Source organism: Pongo abelii, chromosome 19 (genome assembly GCF_028885655.2).
Source record: "Pongo abelii isolate AG06213 chromosome 19, NHGRI_mPonAbe1-v2.0_pri, whole genome shotgun sequence".
Lineage (NCBI taxonomy): Eukaryota > Metazoa > Chordata > Mammalia > Primates > Hominidae > Pongo > Pongo abelii.
The window spans coordinates 76,823,695-76,843,695 of record NC_072004.2 but is presented as its reverse complement, the minus strand read 5'-3'; the positions used below and the strand labels follow the sequence as shown (position 1 = coordinate 76,843,695).

The 20,001-nt window shown below is 51.1% G+C and overlaps 1 protein-coding gene across 1 annotated transcript in view; it reads right to left on the bottom strand.

Annotated features, from left to right (window-relative positions):
- The window catches only part of WNT9B (Wnt family member 9B), a 35,487-nt gene extending 16,387 nt beyond the window's left edge, over window positions 1–19,100 (bottom strand). Inside the window, exon 1 of the mRNA XM_024235322.3 lies at window positions 18,962–19,100. Within this exon, the coding sequence (XP_024091090.2) occupies window positions 18,962–19,044 (83 nt within the window). The 5' untranslated portion in view covers window positions 19,045–19,100. The remainder of the gene's footprint in view (window positions 1–18,961) is intronic.
- Window positions 19,101–20,001: the final 901 nt, after the last annotated feature.

Here is a 20,001-nt window from a genome sequence, read left to right as displayed (position 1 = left end):
TCCAGCTGAGGAGGCCACGCCTTGACTGGCTTCCAGTGTGGAGGGCAGCTTGGGGGCTGCAGCTACCTTGCCCTCAAATGTCCTCCTCCTCACACCGAGGGCTGGTGTGAGCGGCGACTTCTGCTCACACAATTCCTGTGTTTCAGAAACTGGATCTCCCTGATAGCAACTGATTGACAGAGGGGAGAGCAAGCAGGGAGTGATGGAAATTTTGGCCAATGAAGCTGCATATCCTTCAAGACCTGCCTCAAATGCCGTTTTAAGAATGATAGCTATGATTATTACATCATTATAGCTACAGTATATGTCATACGATATGACATGATATATAACATATTTTTTTGAGACAGTCTTGCTGTATGGTCCAGGCTGGAGTGCAGTGGTGTGATCTCAGCTCGCTGTAACCTCCACTTCCCGGGTTCAAGCAATTCTCCTGCCTCAGCCTCCCAAGTAGCTGGGACTACAGGTGTGCACCACCATGCCTGGCTAATTTTCATATTTTTAGTAGAGACGGGGTTTCACCATGTTAGCCAGACTGGTTTCGAACTCCTGACTTCAAGTGACCTGCCCGCCTCAGCCTCCCAGAGTGCAGGAATTACAGGCGTGAGCCACTGCACCCCGCCCAAGCTGCGTTGTTGTCTGGGACTCCCCTGTAGTGTGGAGCGAAGGCTCAAAGTTGGTTTGTCTAACTAAATGCATCATCCTTGATTATGACCTCTGACATGTGAAGAGTGCCAGAATTCCCTAGGCTGCACTTGGGAGCCAGACCCAGCAAACCCCTCCATTCATTCAACAGGCATCTGGTTTTTGTTGGTTTGTTCGTTTTTGTTTTTGGTGCTTCTGGCATGGAGTGGGTGGAGACCAGGGATGCTGCCCAGCACCCTGCAGTGCCCAGAACGGCCCCACCCCAACCACAATGTCCACAGTGCCCAGGGGAAGAGACCCTGGAGGGAGCAATGGGTCTCAAATGGTGCCCAGCTCTGCATGGCCAGCGTTGCCTGGGAGCTCTGTGGAATGCAAATCCTCAGGCCCCACCCCAGAGGCATCTGTTTTTTAAATTTCATCTAATGGACCCTGAGATTGATGGCTCAGAGAGTCCAGTATCAAGTCGGTTAATTTTATTAGTGGTAATGACACTTAGTAGCGATTAATGACCAGGAAAGGCAGCCAACCGCACAGAGGCCTCAGGCCACACTGGGCCCTGGTCTGCCCAGGGCTGCTCTCAAAGAAGGCTCCCTGGCACTGCCTTGGGAACCCCACAGGGCCCATGAAGACAGCCTGGGAGGCCTCAAAGACCCAGTTTCCCTCTGTTTATTTTCTGTGTTGCAGTTTGGGATCATATTTCCTTTGAAGAAATAGTACCATGACACCATATTTAGAAAATGACTATCTATTTTCCTAAACAGTGAATTATCCTACACATGCTCAGCCCATGGCTTCTGCTGGGAAGGTATCTTCCTAGACCCCTGAATAATTCTGAGTGTGGCAGGCTTCAGCCTGCTCAGAGGTCGGCAGGAACAATGTCATCCCCTGGAAGAAGTCATACTGTTTGACATCCCAGCCCTGCAGATACCACTCACTGGGTCTGTCTGTGAAATCTCAATCACCCACAGTTAGCTGAGTGCCAAGGCAGTAAGATGGACAACTGGAGAAATTCAAGTGGGCTTCCTGCGTCTTATGAACCCAGAAAAATGTGTTTATTTTGGTGTTTTGTTTTGTTTTGTTTTGTTATCGAGTCTCACTCCATCACCCAGGCTGGAGTGCAGTGGCGAGATCTCGGCTCACTGCAACCTCTGCCTCCCGGGTTCAAGCAATTCTCCTGCCTCAGCCTCCCGAGTAGCTGGGATTATGGGCACGTGCCACCATGCCCAGCTAGTTTTTTTGTGTATTTTTAGTAGAGATGGGGTTTCGCCATGTTGGCTCGGCTGGTCTCGAACTCCTGACCTCATGTGATCCGCCCACCTCGGCCTCCCAAAGTGCTGGGATTACAGGCATGAGCCACCACGCCCAGCCAAATATGGGGGTCTTCATGAAGACGCTGCCTTGTGGCCAATCGGATGCTATCAGATCAGTCAAACAAGTAACCAGGGTTCTGAACTAAAGGGCAGAGGAAGGGTTATTTGCCAACTTGCTAATTGCTCTTCTGGGCTGGGGGCTACTGCCTAGCTCAGGTGCTCCTGAGCCTCCTGGAGCCACCACTCTATCAGGCTGCACCTGCACTGGCCCAGCTACCTCCACTATTCCTGTCTGTCTCAGGCTCCCCCAGGCTAACTTCCAGCCTCTCTTTTCCCATTAAGAAAGCAATGACCCCAGGTGAACAGCGGCCGCCTCCTCCCCTTGCTGCCCCCAGTCTGTGCCCTTCTGCTCTCTGCACCCTCACCCCATGGTCCTTGGTGGTCAGGTTGATCATAAAACCAGAGCCCTCACCTCCACACATGCGATGACCTCTGGCTTGGACCCCAGGGCACCCCCAACCACTTGACAGACCAGCCTGTCTTTCTCTAGAGTGGGTGAAGTCAAGGGTGCCCCTCAGGGCTTCATCTCACACACACTCTCACCCTCAGATCTCTTCTGATCCTCCTGGAACCTCCTGCCCCACCTCCTTTCACACTCTCCAACACACACCCCACCCACAATTGTGGCTAAAGCTGCCTAGTTGGGGTGACCTTGAAGGAAGCAGAAGATGGCTCTCCCAGGTTTTGACAAAAGCCTCCCAGGAGACTGCTCTGTCCACCGTCAGCAGGACCCCAGGGACCTCACCCTTCAATAATCACTCACCCCCTGGAGAGTGGAGCCCAAGGATCTCGTGCCCCAAGGCTGTTCTGGCCTAAGTAGTCTGGTCCCAGGTCTGACTCACTCAGAGGGGACCTCAGGGTTGTTCCCTCACCAACTGAGCTCATTCCATCAAACAAATACACCTTAACTCATGGGAGGGGATGGCTGGAGCCAGACTGCCTGGGTTCAAATCCCACCTCCACCTCTTCCTAGTTGTGCTACCTTGGGCAAGGTGCTTTACCTCTCTGTGCTCTGAGAGCAGTGAGCACACAGTAAGCTCCAGATAAGTATTTGTCATTAGTGAGCACCTACCATGTGCCAGGTACTGTGCTGGGACACGGTCCTGCCCTCAAGAAGCTCACAGTCTGGAAGGAAGTTGGTTGGACTCAGGAGTCCTCCAAACTCTCTCAAGGCCCCAAGAAGGGGAAGGAAGGGAAAGCTTTGCACTGGCCTGGCTCCTTGAGGAAACACCAGTAGCTGCTTAGGGACCCAGATCAGAACTCCTGGTACCATACGGGTGAGAACTTGATCCTGACCAGTCCCATCCTGCTTGTAGGAGGCCTGGGGGTGAGGAGGAAGCAAGAGGAAGCTCTGGGGAAGTACCAGGTTGGTGGAGAGCTTTTCTCATCACCTGAGAGTACCCCAGGCCCTGTTCTTCCACCTACTCCCATCCTAGTTTCTGCTTGAGAAGGTCTGATGCTTTCAGCAGAGGCTATTCCCAGGATGTGGTAGGTGGGTGGCACAGGACAAGGCAGGTAGTTTCTAGGGCACCAGGTAATGCCAGTGTGTCTGGACTCCTAGCTGGAGGGTCCAGGAGTGGTGCATTACGCCAGGGCCATGCCAACTGCAGGCAGCTGCCTGGGAACTGGGAAAGCCTTGTGCTGCCCGGGGTGCTGTCCTCCACCCTGAAAAACCCCATCAGATGCTCCTGATAACAGGCTTCCGCTGCAGGGCCATTTGCATGGTGAGTGCGCCCTTTGTGCTTTCATCTCAAACGTCTCAGTCTACCTCTCCTGGCCCTCACTGATCCCCCTACACACACAAATACACACACACTCACACTCACACTCGCTCACACACACATCCACATTCATACACACCTACACTCACACATACACTCACGCACACTCTCACACATACACACACACATTCTCACACACATACACACTCACACACACACTCTCACACCCCCCTAGCCCGTCCTGTGCTCTCCGCTCCTGACCTCTTCCCAGCAGCGGGGAGTTCAGTGACGGCCAGTGCCTGGTCCAGTAAGAGAGGGCACCATGGCTCTGGGCAGCCCTTCTTTGAGGGTGGCTGCTCAACACCAACTCCAGGTTTCTCTCCCCTCCTGCTGTTACACTGGGAGGCCCCAGATTTCCCCTACTGTGAGCACACCCTCCCCTCCACCTTCCAGATGCCTTTCTCTTCTACAGCACCCAATGCCACCTTGCACCTCCTCCATGGCATCCTGCAGCAGGCAAATTCGGAAGCTACTGTTTCCTACCTTCCCACCTTTACGCCCAACTCTCTCCACCCCCTCTTTTCACTTACTCGCTCATTCATTTATACCTCTATTAACTGAGTATCAATAAACAAAAGTACAACTATAAAGGATTTTTTTGGTCGGGCGTGGTGACGTGCACCTGTAGTACCAGCACTTTGGGAAGTCAAGCCAGGTGAATCACTTGAGCCTAGGAGTTCGAAACCAGCCTGGGCAATGTAAGTGAGACACTGTCTCTACAAAATAAAAAATTAAAAAATTAGCTGGGCATGGTGGCACGTGCCTGTGGTTCCAGCTACAGGCGAGGAGGATCGCTTGAGCGCAGGAGGTCAAGGCTGCAGTGGGCCATGATCACACCACTGCACTCCAGCCTGGGTGACAGAGTGAGACCCTGTCACACACACCAAAAAGGACTTTTCTAAGCATCACCTTTGTGCCCGGTCTACCCACAGACCTCGAAACCACTCTTTCCTCCTGTCTGGCTCCCCGACCCCCACCCCTGGATCCAGCCTTCCTTCCCTCCCCAGCTCTCACCCTCCATCCCCACGAACCCACCCTGAGGACTGAATCTGTCCACACTTCCGCACTGGAGCCCACCCCACAGCCTTGTCCCCCACCCGTCCCTGACTCAGAGAGGAAAGAGCCGGGTCCAGCTGCAGGCTTTGTCTCTCCAAGCACAGCCCCACTTCCTGTCTCACAGCCACAGACCTGGCTGCCTGCAGGGGATGGCATCAGGGAGATGTGCTCAGGGGCTAAGTGGGTAGTGAGCAGCTCGCACGGCGAGCATGCTTTGCATCTCAACAATCCCTGGCATTTAGAGTGTGGCTAGTTCAACATCTGTGAAGGAAATGCTTTCTCTTCTTCCTCCCGTCTCTCTCCCTCTCCACTCAGGCTCAGGCTGAAGCCAAGGAGAGGAAGCCTTTGTCCCTGACACGCATGCGTCAAGTGTCACAGTGGCTGCGGAGGGTCCCCAAAGTCATTCCTGCAAAGAAGGATCCATCACCTCTACGAGTCTGTGACTATAAACATCTCCCCCAGTTCCTAGGCTGAGTCCAAACGTACACCATTCAAATCATTATACGTTAGAGCTGGAGAAACCCTTTAAGGTCACCCAGCCCAGAAATTCTGCTCTGCTGGCTCCTGGAAGGTGTCCTGGGGGCTGTGCGGGGAAGCAGGAGGGCAAGGGCGTGCCAAGTGTGGAGGTCTCCGGTGGCCCACAAGTTCATGCAAGATTGGTCCTCCAAGGCGACCCACTGGCTTGGTAGCAGGGCTGGGTCTGTGGCCCAGGTCTCTTGATTGCTTCCACCAAGCCTGGAAGTTTCTGCTTGCAGACCCAGCACGTCAGGGAAGCCAAAATCAGTCATCACCACAGCAAGCATCTAAGGTGGTGGAAACGCAAGACAGCTAGGTTTTGAGGGAAGGAAGCCTGGTCAGGACTCCTCTGACCCCCTGGGTGGCCCAAGGGTGGGCCCTCAGGAAGGGAGAGAAAGACCCTCTGTTTAAAGGCTACTTTCCCTGGTCTGAAACTCAGTTTCTTCAGCAAAAAGTCAGGAATCGGGCTTACAGAAATGGCCTACCTCTTCATACTAAAGTGTGACAGTCTGATACAATACCAGTGCTTGAGAACATACTTGGCTAGTTACAGGGAAGATCAAAGGAGAGGGCCTGGTATGTGAAGAGAAGGAGCTGGGGGAGCTTGGTGTGGGGATGTGGAGGCAGTGAGTGGGAGGTTCAGGGAAAGGCAAATCATGGCTGAAACCACACTCCTGGTGGCAAGTTCCTACCCAACCAGGGTACTGGGTGACTCTGGCTGGGTGACTCCAGCCAAGTTATTTAACCATGACGCGTTGACCAACTAACTAGCTTGACAGGTTCTTGAATGCACCCTGGGCTCTGATCACCCTCTTCCCATGCACAGGCAGGCTCAGGCTGGGCTTGGGCCCTGGAAGGGCCAGGCCTCTGGGGAATGCCTTGTGTGTGACACCCTCGATGAGGACAGTGCCATTGTTTGCACAGGCTCTAGGCAGAGATGTCCCATGCTGCAGATTCCACTTGTTCTCCTGCAGGCCCCACGGATGGCCCACACCCTCCACCCAGCTGTAGGGACAGCAGGAACCTCCCTGCCTGATCAAGGATCCACCCCCAGAGTAGTCCAGGACACCCGTGGGGCCTGCAGGAGAACAAGTGGAATCTGCAGCATGGGACATCTCTGCCTAGAGCCTGTGCAAACAATGGCACTGTCCTCATCATTGAGGGTGTCACGCACAAGGCATTCCCCAGAGGCCTGGCCCTTCCAGGGCCCAAGCCCAGCCTGAGCCTGCCTGTGCATGGGAAGAGGGTGATCAGAGCCCAGGGTGCATTCAAGAACCTGTCAAGCTAGTTAGTTGGTCAACGCGTCATGGTTAAATAACTTGGCTGGAGTCACCCAGCCAGAGTCACCCAGTACCCTGGTTGGGTAGGAACTTGCCACCAGGAGTGTGGTTTCAGCCATGATTTGCCTTTCCCTGAACCTGGGATGGATGTAGTTGTGAGTGGCTCCCTTGGGAATAGAACCACTAGGACTGTCCTAAACCCAGAGCCAGCCAGGGCTGGAGCAAGGGGACCCTCCCCTCAGCCAGGCTAGTCTCTCCCATGTCCTCTGCATGTCTAACTCGGTCCGACCTCCATGCTGTAACCTCTGCTTGGGATACCTTCTCCCAGTCCAAAAGCCCTCATGGATCCCCTGGAACCTTTTATAGCCACGTCCTTTTTTAACACTTGATCACCCTGAGGTCCCAGACAGCTCTTGTATGCTGTGATGTTTGTTTGCCTCCTCCAGGAAGCCCTCCTTACTTGCCAGCCCCATTCCCCTCTAACCATCCTCTTTCTTTGTCTTCTCCCACTTTTGTGTATATAGTACCATCATTTCTGCATGGCTGACACTTCTTTCTTCCTCTTCAAAGCTGTATCCTGTAAGCTCCTTGGCAGAGGCCATGGTTTTTCATACCCTGAGATCCATTCTTTCCCAGTCCAGATGCCTGCTTCTCCTAAGCAGATGCTCTACAGACACCTGCTGGCTGCATATTATGCCCCTTAGGTGTCTAACCCCATGCAAGGAGTGCAGCTCGGGGCTGTCCCTCAGCCTCCCTGCAGTCCCACCCTGCTGGCCTCGCTGTGGTCTTGCTCTTTGGCTGCAGAGGCTACCACCTAATGCCCCACCGCCAAACCTTCCCAAGCTGGGGCTGGGCGGGCTTTGGGAGGGCGTGGCTCTGGAGGAGGCTGCCTGTGGCCACGCCCTCCCTAGCCTGCGACTGATTGCTGGCGTATGCTCTCCCCAGTGCCAGATTTCGGAGCCATCCAGCCCTGGTCCTCAGCCCCTGTGGGGCCCTGTACCTTGGGGTCTGAGAGCCAGGCCCGTTCCCTCTGAACCTCAGTTCCTGGGGAAGATCTGTGCTTGGGTAGCCTGGTGACACCCAGCAAGGACCAGCCAAGCAACTGGCCTGAGTCTTTGTTTAAAACTCAGCTTAGGCTGGGTGCACAGTGGCTCACGCTTGTAATCCCATCACTTTGGGAGGCGGAGGCAGGCGGATCACTTGAGGTCAGGAGTTTGAGACCAGCCTGGCCAACATAGTGAAACCAGGAGTTTGAGACCAGCCTAGCCAACATGGTGAAACCCCATCTCTACTAAAAATACAAAAAAGTAGCCAGGTGTGGTGGCAGACACCTGTTGTCCTAGCTACTCAGGAGGCTGAGGCAGGAGAATCGCTTGAACCTGGGAGGCAGAGGTTGTAGTGAGCCAAGATCCTGCCACTGCACTCCAGCCTGGGCGACAGAGCAAGACTCCGTCTCAAAAAAACAAAACAAAACAAACAAAAAAAAACTCAGCTTGCACAACCTCTCGTGGTGACTTCGGCTCAAAGTTTGCCACAGGTTCACAAACCTTTCTCCGCAATTCCAAATTCCAGGAAACTCAGAAAACTACAAGTTTTTTTTTTTAACAATTGTGGTGAACTCACATGGTAGCAAGCCCTGACCCGAACCAGGGAGAATATTATGGTCTTTGTTTATCCCAACTGTAGATGTCTTCCTGCAAAATCAATGGAGTCTGATTACAGGCGCCCTAGATCTTGCTAGAGGCGCTGTTAGCCACAGGATATACAATACATTACCTTTCTATACTTTTAATTTTTTAATTTTTATTTTTTAATTTTATTTTTTTCTGCCTCCCCTACCTCCTATATTACTTTTCTTTCTCTTTTCTTTTTCTTTTTCTTTTCTTTTCTTTTCTTTTCTTTTTTTTTTTTAGATGGAGTTTCGCTCTTGTTGCCCAGGCTTCGGTGCAATGGCGTGATCTCGGCTCACTGCAAACTCCGCCTCCTAGGTTCAAGCGATTCTCTTGCCTCAGCCTCCCAAGTAGCTGGGATTACAAGCGGCTGCCACCACGCCCAGCTATTTTTGTATTTTTAGTAGAGATGGGGTTTCACCATGTTGGCCAGGCTGGTCTCAAACTCCTGACCTCAGGTGATCCACCTGCTTCAGCCTCCCAAAGTGCTGGGATTACAGGCATGAGCCACCGCACCCGGCCTACTTTTCTAAAATTCAAAGAGAAATGTTGAATTCTGACAGCATCTGGCCTCAAACGGATTGTAACACCAGGAAAAATAAACCCTTTGGTCTTGCCCTAAAACCAGCCTCTTGGAAGTTTCCAGGACTGACCAGAGCTTGGTAGTTGAAGTCTTTCTGGCTCTAAGACTCTTCACCCTCCTCTTCAGCCTTCATCTCTCCAATGAGGGGCTTGGGTGTGGAAGAGGCCACCCTATCCCCCCAGCTCATGTCTGCTGCTACCAGCATGCCATGAGGTGGTGGGTGTGGCTGATTTCTGGAGTCTGATGGGGATAAGTCTCTGCTCTCTGCTTTGTGTCCAGTTCCTATCCTGACAGAAGCCAGGCCATGGCTCCCAGTTGGCCAGGCCTAGGTGAGGTAGTATGTGCCCCAGAGAGCCCATGGAGGCAGAAGATGAAGAAGTGAATGGGACAGGGCAGAGGGAGATTCCAGGGGAAAGGAAGGGCCAGTGAAAGGAAGAGGACGCTGCCCACCAAGACATTCACTGCAGCCCAGGGAGCAACGCTAGGGACTGTGGGACTCAGACAACAGCAGGGCCCCGAGGTCTCTACTGAAGGAAACTACAAGTGAATTGAAGACCTGAGCACCTGAAAAATTAGCTAATGAGCCAAGAGTTTGAGACACACAGGGCAAGAGATACCCAGGACATGCGCCAAGTGCAGGGCCTGGGCCACAGGGTTGGGGCTCAGAGCTGCCCTAGGGGGGCAGGCCTCCAGTTGGGGTTCCACTGCCAGCATACAGCAGAGATGAAGAGGTTGGCTTGGATTCTGACACTTTCCCCCCAACACGCACACCTATAAATGAGGATAACCGGCCAGGTATGATGCCTTGTGCCTATAATCCCAGCTACTCAGAAGGCAGAGGCAGGAGGACTGCTTGAGGTCAGGAGTTCAAGGCTGCAATGAGCTATGATCAAGCCATTGCACTCCGGTCTGGGTGACAGAGCAAGAACCTATCTCTCTAAAAATAAAAAAATAAGTGAAATTTTAAAATAAATGAGAATTATATCAGCACCTACCTCATGGGTTCCCACAGTGTGAGGTGAAGTAATGCACATAAAGTGCTGAGCACAGAAAAGGCTGGGTTTGTTCTGAATTGTACAGTGGCTGGGATACAGGCACAGAGAAGAAGGAACAGATGTCACCACCAAAGACTCTTCTTAACTTGGGATGCTGTGGGGCAGATCACTAGATTTCCTGGAATCCTTATATAGAGATAGCATTTTAATACTTATATATACATTCATTTAACCGTTACAACAAGCCTAAGAGATCAAGATTAGCCCATTTTACAGATGAGAAAACTGGGGTCAGAATGGTTATCTGACTTGCCGTGGGTCAGTCAGTACGTGGTAGATGGAGATTTGAACTCTGATCTGTGTGACCCCAAGCCCAGTGCCCCTTACACTACAACAGGGCCTTGGGCCATGTCCCATCCTGCTCATGCTGATGCCAGGATGGGAGTCACCCTCACAGCACCTGGCCCACCTCCTCCTGAGCCCAACTTCCACCTGAGCACATAATCCCAAAGGCACCAGGACCTCTCTTCCTTAGGAGATTCCAGCCCGGGAGTCTGCCGGCCCCGCCTCCCTCCTCTCCTCCTTCCTGTCCTCAGCCACAGAAAGTCCACCATCATCCACTGAAGAGGCTAGAATGACTCTCAGCCCAACTCTGGAGCCCAGCTCCTCAGGGGTTACAGCTCAGCCAGGGACAAGCTGGCCTAAATTCCTTCCCAAAACACAATGATTCTTATCAGCGATGTTTGGCTTTCAATCCACCACCCCCAAAGCAGTAAAATTTCTTTTACCTTTTCTTCCCTCCAACTATGTTTTTCTCAGGCCCCAATTCAATTTCTGAAAATGTGTTTTTATTTTTATTAAAAATAAAAACAATGCTATCTAAATACACAGAGCACATTGGAAGAATTTCTTTTTTAAAATTTTCAATGCCTGCACACTGAAAACTAGAAAACACTGCTGAGAGAAATTACAAAAGCTCTAAATAGAAAGATATGGCCTGTGTGCAAATCAGCAGACTCAATATTGTCGGAACGTCAATCTTCCATGAATTGATGTATAGATTCAATGGAATCCCAGTCAAAATCCCAGGAGGCTTTCATGTGGATATTGACGAGATACTACTAAAATCTATGCCGAAATACAATGACCCTGAATAGCCCATGCAATTTCGAAAAAATAGTGCACAGTTAGAGAACTTATAGTATTTAGTTTCAAGACTTACATAAAGCTATAGTAATCTAGGAATATAAAAGGCTTACTGGGGAAAAAATTTTTTTAAAGCTACAGTAATCAAGGCTGTATAGTATTGGCATAAGGATAGGCATATAGATAAATGAAACAGAATAGAGTGTCCAGAAATAGGCCCACACATATTGAATCAATTGATGAGCAACAAAGATGACAGTGGAGAAAACATCATCATTTCAACAAATGGCACTGAAACACATGGACATTCATATGCAAAATAATAAGCTTGCCCCTTACTCCATGCTGTACACACTAGTTAACTCAAAATAAACCATAGACTAAAGGGTAAAAGCTAAAATTGGCTGGGTGCGGTGGCTCACGCCTGTATTCCCAGCACTTTGGGAGGCCAAGGCAGGTGGATCACCTGAGGTCAGGAGTTCAAGACCAGCCTGGGCAACATGGTGAAACCCCATCTCTACTAAAAATAAAAATTAGCCAGGCACAGTGGCGGGTGTTTGTACTTCCAGCTACTCGGGAGGTCGAGTCAGGAGAATCACTTGAACCCGGGAGGTGGAGGTTACAGTGAGCCGAGATCATGCCACTGCACTCCAGCCTGGGGAACAAGAGTGAAATTCTGCCAAAAAAAAAAAAAAAAAAAAAAGCTAAAATTATAAACTTCTAGCTGTGGCTCATGCCAATAATCCCAGCAGTTTGAGAGGCCAAGGCAGGAGAATTGCTTGAGCCCAGGAGTTTGAGACCAGCCTGAGTAATATAGCAAAACCCCATCTCTACAAAAAATAAAAAATTAGCTGGGCATGATGGCGCATACTTGTGGCCCCAGCTACTTAGGAGGCTGAGGCAGGAGGATCACTTGAGTCCAGAAGGTCGAGGCTGTAGTGAGCTGTGATTGTGTAATACATTTAGTTTCCTTGTGAGAACTATTTACACCCATCCTACATGGCTCTGGAGGAATGGCCCTGAGGATCAGGTGAGAGAAGGGGCTGTATGAGAAAGTGATTTGTAAACTGCAATACTAGTTATTATGTTTTTATCACCATCAACAGAATTAGGCTCCAGGCTCACTCAAAAGCAGCAGAAGCAACTCTAGCCTGGAGGACCGAAAGAGATCATTTCTCCAAAAAAAAAAAAAAAGGAGAAAACATAGGAAGAAATCTTTGCAACTTTTACGAAGGCAGAGATTTCTTGGGTAGGACACCAACAAAGCACAAACCATACAAGAAAAGGTTGATACACTGGACTTCATCAAAATTAAAAACATCTGCTCTTCACAAGACACCAATAAGAAAATGAAACGGCAAGTCACGGGCAGGAATAAAATATTACCAGTACTTGTGACAAAGACTTGTATCCAAAATATGTATAGAACTCTTAGGCCAAGTGGCTCATGCCTGTAATCCCAGCACTTTGGGAGGCTGAGGCGGGTGGATCACCTGAGGTCAGGAGTTCAAGACCAGCCAGGCCAACATGATGAAACCTCATCTCTACTAAAAATACAAAAATTAGCCAAGCATGGTGGCGCATGCCTGTAGTCCCAGCTACTTGGGAGGCTGAGCCACAAGAATTGCTTGAACCCAGGAGGTGGAGGTTGCAGTTAGCCAAGATCGTGCCATTGCACCCCAGCCTGGGATACAGAGTGAGACTCCGTCTCAAACAACAGCAACAACAACGACAGCAACAACAGCGACAACAGCAACAAAATATATAAAGAACTCTTACAATTCAATAAGAAGACAAATAATCCAATGAAATGATATTCAAATGACCAATATACACATGGGAAAATGTTCCACACACTATTCATCAATGGGGAAATACAAATTAAAACCACAATGAGATACTACTACATACTTACGAAAATAGCCACAAGTTAAAACTGACGATAGCTGACCATAGAATATGGAGCAACTGGAACTCTCATACATTACAGTGTAAAATGGTAAAATCACTCTGAAAAATGTCAGTTCTATAAGTTATGCATATATCAACCATCTGATCCAACAATCCACTCCTAGACAGTTATCCAAGAGAAATGAAAACATGCACCCACAAAAAGAGATGTATGTGGATGTTTATACCAGCTTTATTTGGAATAGTCCAAAACTGCAAATAACCCAAATATCTTTTTTTTTTTTTTTTTTTTTGAGACAGAGTCTTGCTCTGTTGCCCAGGCTGGAGAGCAGTGGCACAATCTTGGCTCACTGCAACCTCTGCCTCGTGGTTCAAGTGATGCTCCTGCCTCAGCCTCCTGAGTAGCTGGAATTAGAGGCATGCACCACCACCATCACACCCAGCTGATTCTTGTATTTTTAGTAGAGACAGGTTTTCACCATGTTGGCCAGGCTGGTCTCGAACTCCTGACCTCAAGTGATCTGCCCACCTCGGCCTCCCAAAGTGCTGGGATTACAAGCGTGAGCCACCATGTGTGGCCAAAATAACCCAAATATCTATCAAGTGGGGAATGGATAACTAATTTGTGGTACAGCTATACAAAGGAATACTCAGCCATAAAAAGGAATTCGCTATTGCTATATTCAATGACATGGATGAATCTCAAAAGCTTTATGCTGAGCAAAATAATCCAAGCATAAGAGGCTATATACTCATGATTTCATGATACAAACTTCCAGAACAGGCAAAACTAACACATAGTGACTGAAAGCGGAGAAGTGGAGTAGCTGTGGGCTGGTGGGAGAGGGTTGATTGCAAAGAGGAACAAGGGATCCTTTAGGATGGTGGAAATGTTCCATGTAGTCATTGGAGTCACCACAAATGTGTTACACAGGTGTATAATTTGTTAAAACCCAAACTGTGCAATTTAAAATGCATACATTGGCCGGCCATGGTGGTGCACGCCCATAATTCTAGCACTTTGGGAGGCTGAGGCGGGTGAATCACCTGAGGTCAGGAGTTTGAGACCTGCTTGGCCAACATGGTGAAACTGTGTCTTCACTAAAAATACAAAAATTAGCTGGGCGTGGTGGCGCACACTTGTCATCCCATCTACTTGAGAGGCTGAGGCAGGAGAATCGCTTGAACTGGGAGGCGGAGGCTGCAGTGAGCCGAGATTGCACCACTGCATTCCAGCCTGGGCAACATAAGACTCCATCTCAAATAAAAAAAAAAGAAAAAGAAAAAGAAAAAGCATGCATTTCATTGTATATAACAACAATTTGGGGGGAAAATAAAGATTATGTTTTGTTTCTCCAATGGAATTATAGTAATGACACTTCCACCACCTGGGATGATGTTTAGAGCCCCACCAACCACTGAGAGTGAGCCTGGACTGAGCACTTAGCACGTATGTGCCAGACACCCTATCCAGCCCTTTCATTCATTGTTTCAATTAAGCCTCACCCTCACCTCTCAGATGGGTATTCTCATAACCCAAAGCTCAGCAAGGTTAAGACATTTGTCTAAAGTCACACAGTTAGCAACAGGCAAAGCTGGGATTCACTGTCTTGAGCTTTCATAAACTTCTCTGTACTGTCCCTAGAGAGGAAAGAAACTCAACCCGTGCAGAGGTCGCACACTGAAGAAGCACCACCAAAGTTAATTATGATTTAAAAAGTTGCATCCACAGAAACTGTTTCTAGTTACAAAGCCATTGGGATAATTTATAGACTGGATTGGGGGCCGGGCAAGGTGGCTCACACCTGTAAGCCCAGCACTTTGGGAGGCTGAGGTGGGTGGATCATTTGAGGTCAGGAGGTCCAGACCAGCCTGACCAACGTGGTCTCTACTAAAAATACAAAAATTAGCCAGGCATGGTGGCACATGCCTGTAATCTCAGCTACTGGGGAAGCTGAGGCGATAGAATCTCTTAAACTTGGGAGATGGAGGTTGCAATGAGCCGAGATCGCACCATTGCACTCCAGCCTGGGTGACAGAGCGAGACTCTGTCTCTAAATAAATAAATAAATAAATAGACTGGATTGGGTAACTGGGCCTGTCTTCTGCCCAGCTCATCACATAATGCAGTGCATTTTCATTTATACAACATCACAGGGGTTAACATTTGTGGAATTCCTAGGCATTCAAAGCCAAAATAAAAACTCTTCAGCAATCCTAGACTTCCAGAGCCAGGACCAGCCCTGTTAGCATTAGGGAACCTTAGCACCTCCAGGTGCTACTGACCTTGGAGTGAGTGACTTGATCAGGGACAACACAGAGTGTCCCAGAGCCAGGACTAGCTTGGCCTCTCACCTCTGGTCCGCCTCCTGTCCCACTGCCATCATGCTGTTCTGTGAGCCAAACTGACAGTCTAGCAGGGGTCAGTGCATCCCGTGTCACTACTGAGGACAGAAAAGAATGTGTGGCCTTATCCATCTCACTACAGCCAAGAGGGTCTAAAAGAGTCAATTAAGCAGGGAAGGGAGGCTCCCTCCACCCTCACCCTCTGCGGCCTCTCTGCAGCTGCTGCTGCCCTGGGGGAATCATACTGTCTTAGCACTGGAGGCTGTTCCTGTAGGTTGAAGGGCCCAGACTGGAAGCAGGACATGGTTTCTATTCAGCCTCCCCCACCAATTCGCTGTGTGACATTGGGTGACTGACTGAACATTTCTGACCTTCAGATTCCTTGTGGGAACTATTTACACCCATCCTACATTGCTCTGGAGGAACGGCTCTGAGGATCAAATGAGAGAGGCGGCTGTATGAGAAAGTGACTTGGGCCGGGCATGGTAGCTCATGCCTGTAATCCCAGCACTTTGGGAGGCCCAGGCAAGTGGATCACCTGAGGTCAGGAGTTCGAGACCAGCCTGCCCAACATGGTGAAACCCCATCTCTATTAAAAATACAAAAATTAGCAGGGTTTGGTGGGGGGGCACCAGTAATCCTAGCTCTCGGAAGGCTGAGGCAGGAGAATTGCTTGAGCCCAGGAGGTGGCGGTTGCAGTGAGCCGAAATCATGACACTGCACCCAGCCTGGGTGCAGCAAGACTCCATCTCAAAAAAAGAAAAAAAGTGATTTGTAAACTGCAATACTAGTTATTTTTTTTATCACCATTAACAGAATTAGGCTCTAGACTCACTCAAAAGCAGCAGAACCAACAGCTGGCTCAATGTGGTTTGGGGTTGGGGGGTTACCTCATCTGAAAAATTGGGATAATAATACATGCTGCTTGAAGCAGTAAGTTTTGGACCAGAGATCCTTCTGGGGTCACTTCCAACTCTGAAGTCTATGATTCTATGATTTCAAAGAGACCAAGAAAATCGGCCTCACCTGCCCTCCTGATGTTTGCATATTCTCTTATCAGGATGCCAAAGCACTTCGTGTTATAATCAAACGCAAATGACTGCGGAGGAAGAAGCACTTTGCCTCACTTTCCCACTACAGTGTAGATGACTGATACCAGATTCCTCCCAGACAGCGAATGCAGATGGGAAGCTGGGAAACCTGGTCTGAGTCACCAGAGGGTTTCTTAACTGAGAGCTCAGGCTGAATCCTGTCTGTTCCCTGAGACCAAACACTTAACATCACGAGGCCCCAGTTTTAGCTGATTCTCTGAGCATCTGTCCTGCTCCCCAGATTGGGGTGGTGGTGGCTTTGTCTTTTGTCAGCTCTTTCCAGCTGGGCTCCTGACCTGGAAGAGGTGGCTCCGATACTCATCCTTCTCAGCCCTAACCCAGGCTTATTTGACCATCTCACCTGTCATTTTCAAGGCTGCTCCATGCTCAGTTCCCTCAAAATTCTAACCCCGTGTACTGCTGAGAACACCTTTCCCTTCCAATACAGCAGCTAGGGTGATCCTTCTGGAACCCCTCTCCTCTCATCTCACCTGACTCTTGCCCCATCTCCAACCATAAAAACCAAGCAAACAAATGAATTGTGGAAATGAGCCAGTGTATAAGAGGATATAGGTACCATTTGTCCCACCTCTTTCCATTCCAGCTCAGAAAACTGTTAGGGCCAGGACATCAAGATTCTATACCTGGTTTCCTTAATGAAAACAAACTAGCCAGGCCTGGTGGCTCATGCCTGTAATCCTGGCACTTTGGGAGGCTGAGTTGGGCAGATTGAGGTCAGGAGTTCGAGACCAGCATGGCCAACATGGTGAAACACTGTCTCTACTAAAAATACAAAAATTAGCTGGGCATGGTGGCACGCGCCTATAGTCCCAGCTACTCAGGAGGCTGAGGCAGGAGAATCGCTTGAACCCAGGAGATGGAGGTTGCAGTGACCCAAGATCACATCACTGCACTCCAGCCTGAGTGACAGAGGGAGACTCCGTCTTAAAAAAAAAAAAAAGTCACTAGCATTAGTTGAGCACTTACTGCATGCTAGACACTGTCCTAAGTGCTTTACATGTACTAGCTCAATCCTCTTATAAAATAGGCAGTATAATCTTCATTTTATAGATTGAGAGACTGAGAGACAGAGAGGTTAAGTGACTTGGCCAAGAGCACACCTAGCAAGTGGCAAGACTGACCCCAGAGTCTGTGCCCTAGTGATGATGACATCCTGCCTGCCGAGCGAACAACCATTCCTTCAAGCCTGAAATCTTCGGGAAACAAACAAGTTGTGCACTGCTGTTGGGGTGGATCGCAAAAGGATCAGTCATATCAAGTTCAGCCCCTTCTTTGTACAAAAGGAGAAAGTGAGGCCCAGAGACTGAGTGGTCTTCCCATGTCATTAGCAAGCTGAGCCCAGAGCTAGGGTCTGGGATGATACCCTCCTCCACAGCCCAGACATGTTTTCACCAGGGGTCATGACCTGGAAATTAGCCCACAGCCCTTACTCCAACCTGTGCAGAACTTCTGAGACCTTTACACACCTCTCCCTGGCTACTTCTTCAAAGCAGACTCTAGCAGGTCACTTGCTTGGTGTTTTCTTGACTTTGCTGTATATACTCAGACTGTAAGCCTCCTATTGATTTGGGGTGAAGATTTTAAAAGGAGGCAAGGCTTAAAGTAACAGGCTGTACATATTGGAGTTGGCTTTGGGTGGAGGGTGGGAAGGTGCCTTCTTACGCATGATACCCGCCCCCATCCCTCACCAAATCCCTGCAATTCAGGGTCAGAGAAGAAGTGACTTGGAAAAAATTGCCCTATAACTTTTGCTCCAAACATTCCCCTCATAGTTCCTGTCCGGCTGTCTCCCCAGTGTCACCTACCCCACTGCCCCCCAGGTGTCACCACCCACTGTGATTCTCCTTTTCCAACCATGTACACACACACACACACACTGAGCCCTCTCACTCTTTCCAGTGTTCTCCTGAGAAATCACCCCATGCCAGGTCTGAGATGTGGTCGCATTTCCCCAGCGCGCGGTTCCTTCCTGCGTCTCCAGCTAGTGCTCTCACAGTCCGAGGCTTCCCCCATTCTCCCTGGACGCGCACGATCCTCTGCCCTGAGACCGGGAACAGCCCGTCCCACCCATCCACCCAGCCCTCTCGGTCTCCGCTCCGCAGGGCGAAGGCGGAGGGTGGGTAAGGAGTCCGAGGCAAGGACGGGTCGATGGAGGCCAGGATGGCGGCAGACGGGGCACCGGCGTGAGGATCCCGAGAGGGGCATCAGAGAGCGGGACTGACACCTGAACGGGCGGGGCCAGGGCGGACGGGGCCAGGGTCCGAGGCGTGCGCAGAGTCCGAGACCCGGCGGGATGAGGAGAGCGGCGGCGGAGGGGACCAGAGACTCGGACACAGAACAGGGCGATGGATTCGGAGCCGGGGAAGCCGGAGACCGAGCTCAGAGCGCGAACTCCGACTGCGAAGTGGGCTGGGTCGCGCCGGGCTAGGGTCTGAGTTCGAGACCTCGGCGGGGCCAAGGACAGCGGGAGGGAAAAATTGGCCCAGCTGTAGCGGAGGAGGGAGAGGCAGGCAGGCCGGGGAGCGGGCGGGGGGCGCGGCGGGCACTGACCCGAAGTAGGAGGCGGCGGCGGCGGCGGCGGGCAGCGCCAGCAGGCAGAGCCCGGCCAGGGCCAGCGCGGGCGGGGGGCGCATGGTGCTGGCGGCGCGGCGCCCTCTAGCATCTCCTCGCGCCGCTCAAGCTCGCAGCTCCGCCACCACCCGCCCGCGGGACTTTAAACCCGGGTGGGGCGGGGCAGGCAGCGCTGGGAAAGGAGGAGATTGGGAGGCTCCCCAGCCCCAGGCGGCGAGCCCCCCGCCCCATTGGCCCCGCCGCCCTCGCCCCGCCCCGTCGCGGGTGGGGCAGCCGCCCAGGGCCCGCCCCCATTGCCCCGCCCTCCGGCCCCAGGTGAGCGCTCACCTGGCGCCGCGCCCGCCCGAGGTCGCGGTGGCTGAACATGAAGCCCCCCGGGCCTGAGAGGCGGGGAGGAGGGTACGAGGCGGGGACGGAGGAGATTCTGCCTCTCCGTGGTGGGGCGGAGGCAAGCGCAATGGCTTCTCCGAGGTAGAAAAGGTGGAGGGGTAGGAGAAGGGACGCATCTGGAGTCGGTGGAAAACCCGGGTCATTGTCCGCCCTCCTGCCCGGCAAGTGCGGGTCTCTTCGCCGCAGCCCCCAGACTCAGGGCAGGGCCGGGTCCTGGCGCAGAACCGCTCTCTGGAAGCGGGGGAAATGCATGCCCAATGGCTCGGGGGACCCTGTTGCCAGGCAAAGAGTCTTGGTCAGATGGGAGAGAGGAAAGGGCGCCCTGTTTTTAAACGGGAGAGTGACTGTCACCGGCGAGGCGCGCAGCGTGGGCCTCCGTGGGCTTTTGACAAAATGCTGCTGATGTTCCCCAGCGCAGAAATCCAGAGTGGACAGTGGGGCAGATAGAGCCCTGCGGGAGGAGGGACCCACTTTCCAAGGTGTGTAGATGCCAGAATCTCTGGTAGATAGGGTGAGAACTTCAAGTGTTGGGCCCCAAAGTTCTGTTTTGCTTATTATTTTTTAAAGTTTAACCCCAATTTCTGCTGCGAAGGTGCAGAGATCAAAGCAGCGGGTGGTACCTGTCTAGA